This window comes from Camellia sinensis, chromosome 12 (genome assembly GCF_055761805.1).
Source record: "Camellia sinensis isolate YWXY chromosome 12, ASM5576180v1, whole genome shotgun sequence".
Lineage (NCBI taxonomy): Eukaryota > Viridiplantae > Streptophyta > Magnoliopsida > Ericales > Theaceae > Camellia > Camellia sinensis.
This window is the reverse complement of record NC_138972.1, coordinates 19,608,361-19,617,290: the sequence shown is the minus strand read 5'-3', so window position 1 is coordinate 19,617,290 and position 8,930 is coordinate 19,608,361. Positions and strand designations below refer to the sequence as shown.

The 8,930-nt window shown below is 41.8% G+C and overlaps 1 protein-coding gene across 1 annotated transcript; it reads right to left on the bottom strand.

Moving 5' to 3' along the window:
* Positions 1-3,904: 3,904 nt before the first annotated feature.
* Positions 3,905-8,395, bottom strand: LOC145803430 (uncharacterized). Its single transcript, XM_082896701.1, has 4 exons — positions 6,587-8,395; positions 6,017-6,220; positions 5,237-5,923; positions 3,905-4,840 (listed from the first exon to the last, which is right to left on the bottom strand). Exons 1-4 carry the CDS (start codon positions 8,393-8,395, stop codon positions 3,905-3,907), a joined length of 3,636 nt encoding a protein of 1,211 aa, XP_082752827.1.
* Between the last annotated feature and the right edge of the window lie 535 nt (positions 8,396-8,930).

Below are 8,930 nucleotides of genomic sequence, written 5' to 3'. Positions count from 1 at the left end.
TCCATGCATTTTATCGCGCTATCTTGCGCACCTCATCGCACTGTTTTGTGCACATTACTTGCGTTTTGCATGCATTTTGTCGCGCTATCTTGCGCACCTCATCGCACAGTTTTGTTCACATTACTTGCATTTTGCATGCATTTTATCGCGCTTTTTCGCGCATCGCGCTATTTTGCGCTGTGACCATTACTTGCATTTTCCATGCGTTTTATCGCGCTATCTTGCGCACCTCATCGCACTGTTTTATGCACACTACTTGCGTTTTGCATGCATTTTGTCGCGCTATATTGCGCACCTCATCGCACTGTTTTGTTCACATTACTTGCATTTTGCATGCATTTTATCGTGCTATTTTGCGCATCGCGCTATTTTGCGCTATGACCATTACTTGCATTTTCCATGCATTTTATCGCGCTATCTTGCGCACCTCATTGCACTGTTTTGCGCACATTACTTGCATTTTGCATGCATTTTATCGTGCTATCTTGCGCACCTCATCGCACTGCTTTGTTCACATTACTTGCATTTTGCATGCATTTTATCGCGCTATTTTGCGCATCGCGCTATTTTGCACTGTGACCATTACTTGCATTTTCCATACATTTTATCGCCCTATCTTGCGCACCTCATCGCACAGTTTTGTGCACATTACTTGGTTTTGCATGCACTTTGTAACGCTATCTTGCGCACCTGATCGCACTGTTTTGTTCACATTACTCGCATTTTGCATGCATTTTATCGCGCTATTTTGCGCGGTGACCATTACTTGCATTTTCCATGCATTTTATCGCGCTATCTTGCGCACCTCATCTCACTGTTTTGTGCACATTACTTACGTTTTCCATGCACTTTGTAGCGCTATCTTGCGCACCTCATCGCATTGTTTTGTTCACATTACTTGCATTTTGCATGTATTTTATCGCGCTATTTTGCGCATCGCGCTATTTTGCGCTGTGACCATTACTTGCATTTTCCATGCATTTTATCGCGCTATCTTGCGCACCTCATCGCACTGTTTTGTGCACATTACTTGCGTTTTGCATGCATTTTGTCGCGCTATTTTGCGCACCTCATCGCACTGTTTTGTTCACATTACTTGCATTTTGCATGCATTTTTTCGCGCTATCTTGCGCACCTCATCGCACTGTTTTGTTCACATTACTTGCATTTTACATGCATTTTATCGTGCTGTTTTGCGCATCGCGCTATTTTGCGCTATGACCATTACATGCATTTTCCAAGCATTTTATCGCACTATCTTGCGCACCTCATCGCACTGTTTTGTGCACACTACTTGCGTTTTGCATGCATTTTATCGCGCTATCTTGCGCACCTCATCACACTGTTTTGTTCACATTACTTGCATTTTGCATGCATTTTATCGCGCTATCTTGCGCCACTCATCGCACTGTTTTGTTCACATTACTTGCATTTTGCATGCGTTTTATCGCGCTATTTTGCGCTGTGACCATTACTTGCATTTTCCATGCATTTTATCGCGCTATCTTGCGCACCTCATCGCACTGTTTTGCGCACATTACTTGCGTTTTGCATGCATTTTGTCGCCCTATCTTGCGCACCTCATCGTACTATTTTTTCACATTACTTGCATTTTGCATGCATTTTATCGCGCTATTTTGCGCATCGCGCTATTTTGCACTTTGACCATTACTTGCATTTTCCATGCATTTTATCGCACTATCTTGCCCACCTAATCGCACTGTTTTGTGCACATCATGTCACGTCCCAAAACCCGCCCCCTAAAGGTTTGGGCATGACCTAAGCAAAACTTGACATAAAAACTGGTGTACACACCGTACGGGGCCTTATCGGAAGCATAAAATATTAATATAACAAGAATACAAGCATACTCCATTGAGCTATTTCTAACATGCCCGGATCTCATGCATTATATACATCATCAAAAGCGGTTAAAGTTTAAAACTATATCCTTGGATATCGTGTATAACATATACATTTACAGTCCTAGCCCGATAATTGGGCATAACAAAAGGAATATAAAAGTTAAGTACAACATCCATAGGTGGCTCTCAAAAGCAGACCCATATCTTAGCAGCTTCACAAAATAAATGGCCTGGTATGGTGCCTGAACATGTAATGGTTGACAAAAGGGACAGCGTCAAAATTAGGACTGACCCCCTGACTGATAACCTACAGAAACAGACATAATAGAGAGTGAGCCGAACTCAATGAGTAGTAATACATAATGAAAAATACCTGACTTGAAACTTAAATACATCAATGCATAAAAGATGTAGCATGCACATGATTTGTCTGATTCTGCATTTAGCTCATAAAGGACCTAGGCCTATTCCCGTGACATAAACTTGTGGCTATAAGCCCTTGAAACATGATGGCACGAAGCCCTTGAACATATGGCACGAGGCCCTTGAACATATACTTGAAACTTATGGCACATGGCCCTTGAACATATACTTGAAACTTATGGCACGTGGCCCTTGAACATATACTTGAAACTTATGGCACGTGGCCCTTGAACATATTTTTCTTTACATATAACATTAACATATCTTAAACATGCATAAGAGCATTACATGCTTGAGACATTAACATGATGGCATAACATAACATAAGTACTACTACTCACAGTGTTGAGATGGCGTGTTGCTTCCTTCTGGAATGTGCCCTGCACACAAGTGGTACATTAGTCTCTTTTGTTTTTATAAAGCATTTCCTGAGTCTTACACCTCGCATGCTTACAACCACTTTAAAATCATCTGAAAAAAATTCTAAAAATACTAGAGAAACAAGTACTCAAAGCTGAACAAACATTGAATTTTTTCCTGAAAATGAGTCCTCCGCCCGAGCGTAACTTGGGCCGCTCGAGCGGACTGTAAATCGCACAAAACTGCTGAGAGGTGGTTTTTCCCGCTCGAGCGGGCTTTCCTACGCTCGAGCGGACCAAGCGAATTTCCTGAAATTCTGGACTTTCATTCGAGTCTCAACCAGGTATTCATTCCATCTTCACATGCAACCCAAGGTTAGGTTAATGCAAATACTCTCCTAATTTCACTACAACATGAATTCTACCTTGAGTATCATAAATTAAGCAAGATTAGGAGCTTTAAAAAGTCATCTCCCTCTTTAATTCCACTCTTGAATTCAAGTTCTTTCAAATCTTTGAAACATAACACATAGTATATGCATAATTCCATGAAGTAATAATAGAAAACCATAGATTGAAGTATACTTTCATACCACACTTAAATCTAGATGTCTAAGCAACCAAGTAAGAGAAACCCTCATCAATCACTCATGAATTAGACATAGACATGAATCAAACACACACATCAATACAAACTCTAGGTGGCCATAACAAGGAGGATTTGAGCTTACCTTGAATTTAATCCTACACTTCTACCAATTTGTTAAGCTTTCTTGTTGAATCCCTTCCCCCCCAATTTCTCTTCTTCACTTCCTCTTCTTTTCTCCCCCAAAAAATGGTATTCACGTTTTTTTTTCCTTTTTGACTAAAGCTCATGAAGTCTATACATATATAAGGCATATAGGACAAAAATGAATCGTTTAATCATCCCAAAATTAAAATTTCACGAACATGCTTAATATTACCTAAAAATTATGCTGATTACGAATATATAATCAATTTCAGCTAATTAAGCTGTTAAGGCTTCCAATTTCTAATTCAAACACGTTAATGGTGACAGATAGTTTCCTTGTGAGACAGATAGACATTCATAAACATGGATTTCACTTCCTTAATCATAATTTTTCACGGAACTACACAGTAAGCATTTAAAAGTACCATTTGAGGACTGAGAATATAACAGAAATCACATACGAGGGTCGGGTTATTACACTCTCCCCCCCTTAAATAAGTTTGGTCCTCCAAACTTGGGTTACCTTAGGATTGGAACAGGTGTGGGTATTGACGTTGCATCTCTTCCTCTCTTTCCCATGTTGCGTCGATCCCGTAATGTTCTTGCCACTCAACTTTTACCATTGGAATCTCACGGGTTCGCAATTGTTTTACTTGTCGGTCCAAAATGCGAATTGGTTTTTCCTCATAAATCAACTTGTCGTTCAACTCAATTTGATGGTAATCAATAACATGTGACGGATCCGGAAGGTACCCACGAAGCATTGAGACATGAAACACGTTATGCACTTGACTCATATGTGGTGGAAGGGCAACTCGGTAGGCTACTGGACCCACTTTTTCCAGAATTTGAAAAGGACCGACATACCGGGGTGTCAACTTACCTTTCTTTCCGAATCTTGGGTGCCCTTTCATCGGAGTGACTTTCACGAAAACATAGCTATCTTCGTCAAATTTCAAATCTCTCCGTCGGTTATCAGCATAGCTTTTCTGCCTGCTTTGAGCAGTTTTCAATCTTTCCCGAATAACGTGAACTTTTTCAGTAGTCAACTGAACGATCTCCGGCCCTAATAAGGATTTATCCCCAACTTCAGCCCAGCACAGGGGAGAACGACATGGTCTTCCATACAAAGCTTCATAAGGTGCCATGTCTACGCTCGAATGGTAACTATTATTATACGCAAATTCTATCAACGGGAGATGGGTTTCCCAACTGTCTTGAAAATCTAGTACACACATTCGGAGCATATCCTCAAGAGTCTGTATCGTCCTCTCGGATTGACCGTCGGTTTGAGGATGGAAAGCTGTGCTGAACTTTAACTCTGTACCCATTGCTTCCTGTAAACTTTGCCAGAATTTAGAAACAAACTTAGGATCTCTGTCTGACACAATTGAGACCGGAACACCATGAAGCCTCACAATTTCATTTACATAAATCTCTGCTAATTTATCTGCATTATACTGAGTTTTTACTGGCAGAAAGTGGGCGGACTTAGTTAATCGGTCTACAACGACCCAAATTGAATTCATACCTAGAGGAGTCCGTGGCAACCCTATAACAAAATCCATGGTCAGATGTTCCCATTTCCATTCTGGGATGGGAAGAGGTTGCAATAATCCGGCAGGTCTTTGATGCTCCGCTTTTACTTGTTGACATTGCAAGCACTTAGAAACAAACTCCGCAATCTCCTTCTTCATACTTGGCCACCAAAAATTCTGCTTTAAATCTCGGTACATTTTAGTATTCCCTGGATGCATTGAGAACCTTGAGGTATGCGCGTCCTCCATCAATTTTTGTTTAAGACCCATCACACTTGGAACACATAGTCGGTTTTGAAACTTGAGCACTGAACCTACCACACTAAATCCCGGTTTTGGTTTTGTTTCGAACTCATCATGTATCTTCCTCAAAGTTTCATCTTCCATTTGGTGCGCTTTAATCTCTTCCAATAAGGTTGGTTGTGCTACTATCGTTGCCATTAGGGCTTTTTGACCATGTAACACAAGGTTCAATTCTTCCTTATCCAATTCAATTACCCAGTCCTTGTGTCCTGTAACCATACTCGCCATATCTGCTGAAATCCCCCTATTTTTCCGACTGAGCGCATCCGCAACTGTGTTGGCTTTACCAGGATGATAATGAATCTTCAGATCATAATCTTTCAAAAGTTCCAACCACCGTCGTTGCCGCATATTTAATTCTTTTTGAGTGAAAAGGTACTTGAGACTTTTATGGTCAGTGTATACCGCACAGGTGCTTCCGTACAAATAATGCCTCCATATCTTTAAAGCAAAGACTACTGCTGCTAATTCCAGATCATGTGTGGGATAATTCTGCTCATGGAGTTTCAGCTGTCTAGATGCATAAGCGATGACTCTTCCGTTCTGCATAAGTACGCAACCAAGCCCTTTGTGTGAAGCGTCACTGTAGATCACAAATCCTTCTGTACCGGATGGTAAGGCCAAAACTGGTGCTGTTGTCAACCTTGTCTTCAATTCCTGGAAAGCAGATTCTCGTTCCTCTGACCATTCGAATGCAACTCCCTTCCGTATTAGTTGTGTAAGTGGCACAGCAATTTTAGAGAAATCTCGAACAAATCTCCTGTAATAACCAGCTAATCCCATAAAACTACGCACCTCAGTCACATTAGTGGGAGTTGGCCAATTTACGACTGCCTCAATCTTGTGTGGATCCACAGAAACTCCTTCCTTTGCGATGATATGCCCCAGAAATGCCACCTCTAGTAACCAGAATTCACATTTCTTCAGCTTTGCGTATAATTTCTTTTCCCGGAGGGTTTGAAGGATTAAACGGAGGTGATTCTCGTGAGCATCCGCATTCTTTGAATAGATGAGAATATCGTCAATAAAGACCACCACAAATTCATCCAAATAGGGCTTGAAAACACGGTTCATCAAATCCATGAAAGCTGCTGGCGCGTTAGTAACTCCGAATGGCATAACCAAAAATTCATAATGACCGTACCGGGTCCGAAAAGCTGTCTTCTCAATATCATCAGCCTTGACCTTTAATTGATGGTACCCAGATCGCAGATCAATCTTGGAAAAGACTTGTGCCCCCTGCAGCTGGTCAAATAGGTCATCAATCCTTGGTAATGGATACTTATTCTTGATTGTGACTTTATTAAGTTCCCTATAGTCAATACAAAGCCGGAGTGTTCCATCCTTCTTCTTTACAAACAGAACCGGTGCACCCCACGGAGACACACTCGGACGAACGAACCCCTTGTCCAATAAATCTTGCAATTGCACTTTCAATTCCTTCATCTCAACTGGCGACATTCTATACGGAGTCTTTGATATGGGTTGAGTTCCTGGTGCTACTTCAATGGTAAACTCAATTTCACGGTCTATCAACTGCCCTGGTAATTCTTCAGGAAAGACGTCCGGAAATTCACACACAATCGGGATCATGTCAACAGTTCCATTCACCACTTGCCCCTCCAAAACACTGCATAAATACCCCTGACCCCCTTTTTGAATTAATTTACATGCCTTTGCTGCCGAGATCAAATAAGGTGGAGAAATTACGCCATGCCCTTGTAAGGTAGACTCTACTTGTCCCGGAGGGTGGAAACTGACTCGTTTAGTTAGACAATCTATAGTTGCACCATATTTACCCAACCAATCCATTCCCAGAATAATGTCAAAATAAGTCATGTCAAGAGGTAACAGGTTGGCATATACCCGGACATCCCCAAGCTCGAGTTCGCAACCATAATAAACAGAAGTACAAAGCATAGAATCTCCCATAGGTGAGGACACACATAACATATAAGACAGTGTTTCTTCAGTTTTGTCTAAGTTTTGTGCAAATAATTTTGACACAAAAGAATGAGTAGAGCCAGAGTCAAATAAGATAGAAGCAGAGTGACCGTGAACCATAAATGTACCTGACACCACTGTTGCTGCATTCTGCACATCTCCTGGAACCAATGCAAACACCCTGCCTTGTCTCGCTATGTCTTTATTGTTGTTAGGTTTGACCGGCGCCTTGGTGTTAGTAATTGGTGTCGACCCTGCTGAGCTAGTAGCAGTCCTGTTACCATTTCGTTGATTCCTCTGAGGGCAATCCTTTATCAAATGACCCGTCTTTCCGCACTGATAACAGGCTCCAGACTTCCATTGACATATCCCATGGTGCCTCTTTCCACATTCCGAACAAACAGGAATTGTACCCTGATTAGGGGCAGAAGTATTCGTAGTCCCTGAGTTTTGTTTCTTGTTTGGTGGAGTAGTCACTCCCTTTGACCATTGATTATTTTGCCTCTTTCCTTTCCATTCAGCAATCCGGTTCTGAGCAGCAAGGTTTCCTTCAGCTATAACAGCCCTCTCCAGCACGTCTACGTAGGTAGGCAACTTTAACATATTGACTCGATCCAAGATGGCACCCCGTAAGCCCCCTTCAAATTTTCGTGCCTTTTTATAATCCGTGTCCACCATATGCGGCGCATACCGGGCTAACTCTGCAAATTGGGCCCCATACTCAGCAACAGTCTTGTTCCCTTGTCTGAGGGTTTCGAATTCTGTCACCTTTTTGTCTCGCATGCTTTGGGGGAAATATTTATCATAAAACAGCCCCAAAAATCTATCCCATGTTAACTCTGGATGGATTGTCCTCGTAAGCATCCACCACCTCCGTGCCTCGTCCTCAAGAGTGAAGGCCGCTAGTTGTACCTTTTGAGCTTCGGTGCAGGGAAAGACTTCAAATAACTTCTCTATGCCCAATACCCAGGCCTCAGCTTTCATCGGTTCTATTCCTCCTTTGAAAGTTGGCGGTTTCATCTTTTTAAACTCCTTAGTGAGGGTGATAGTTCGGTCTTCAGCATGAAAATCTTGCACTACAGGTGGGGGTACTGGTGGTGGTGGCGGCTGTTGGGGAGGCTGTTGCTGTTGTTGCCGTAAGGTCTCTGCCATTTCCATAAGCATCCTTTCCATCCTATCCAGTCGTGCTGAGGTGGCATCTTCCACATCTTCTGTCCTTGTTCTCACCATGATCTACACAACAATTAATTTAATACTATAGACATAATGCGACATGATTAGTATTATCAGAGTACACTTAATGTTGCCATCAAACTTGTCTTATATGTTTAGGATGTCATGCATGAGGCCTAAATCGTTTCTAGACACCCTATAGCTCAATGGATCCATGTGTGAGATAGCAACTCGTGCTCTGATACCACTGTCACGTTCCAAAACCCGCCCCCTAAAGGTTTGGGCATGACCTAAGCAAAACTTGACATAAAAACTGGTGTACACACCGTACGGGGCCTTATCGGAAGCATAAAATATTAATATAACAGGAATACAAGCATACTCCATTGAGCTATTTCTAACATGCCAGGATCTCATGCATTATATACATCATCAAAAGCGGTTAAAGTTTAAAACTATATCCTTGGATATCGTGTATAACATATGCATTTACAGTCCTAGCCCGATAATTGGGCATAACAAAAGGAATATAAAAGTTAAGTACAACATCCATAGGTGGCTCTCAAAAGCAGACCCATATCTTAGCAGCTTC

Excerpts from the sequence above, each read along its gene's own strand:
- LOC145803430 (XM_082896701.1), bottom strand. The coding sequence starts at position 8,395 with ATGGTGAGAACAAGGACAGAAGATGTGGAAGATGCCACCTCAGCACGA. Across the intron at positions 6,221-6,586 it reads TGTCTCCGTGGGGTGCACCG|AATGCGGATGCTCACGAGAA; the intron begins GTTCTGTTTGTA and ends ATCTATTCAAAG. Across the intron at positions 5,924-6,016 it reads CTCCCACTAATGTGACTGAG|GGAGTTGCATTCGAATGGTC; the intron begins GTGCGTAGTTTT and ends CTAATACGGAAG.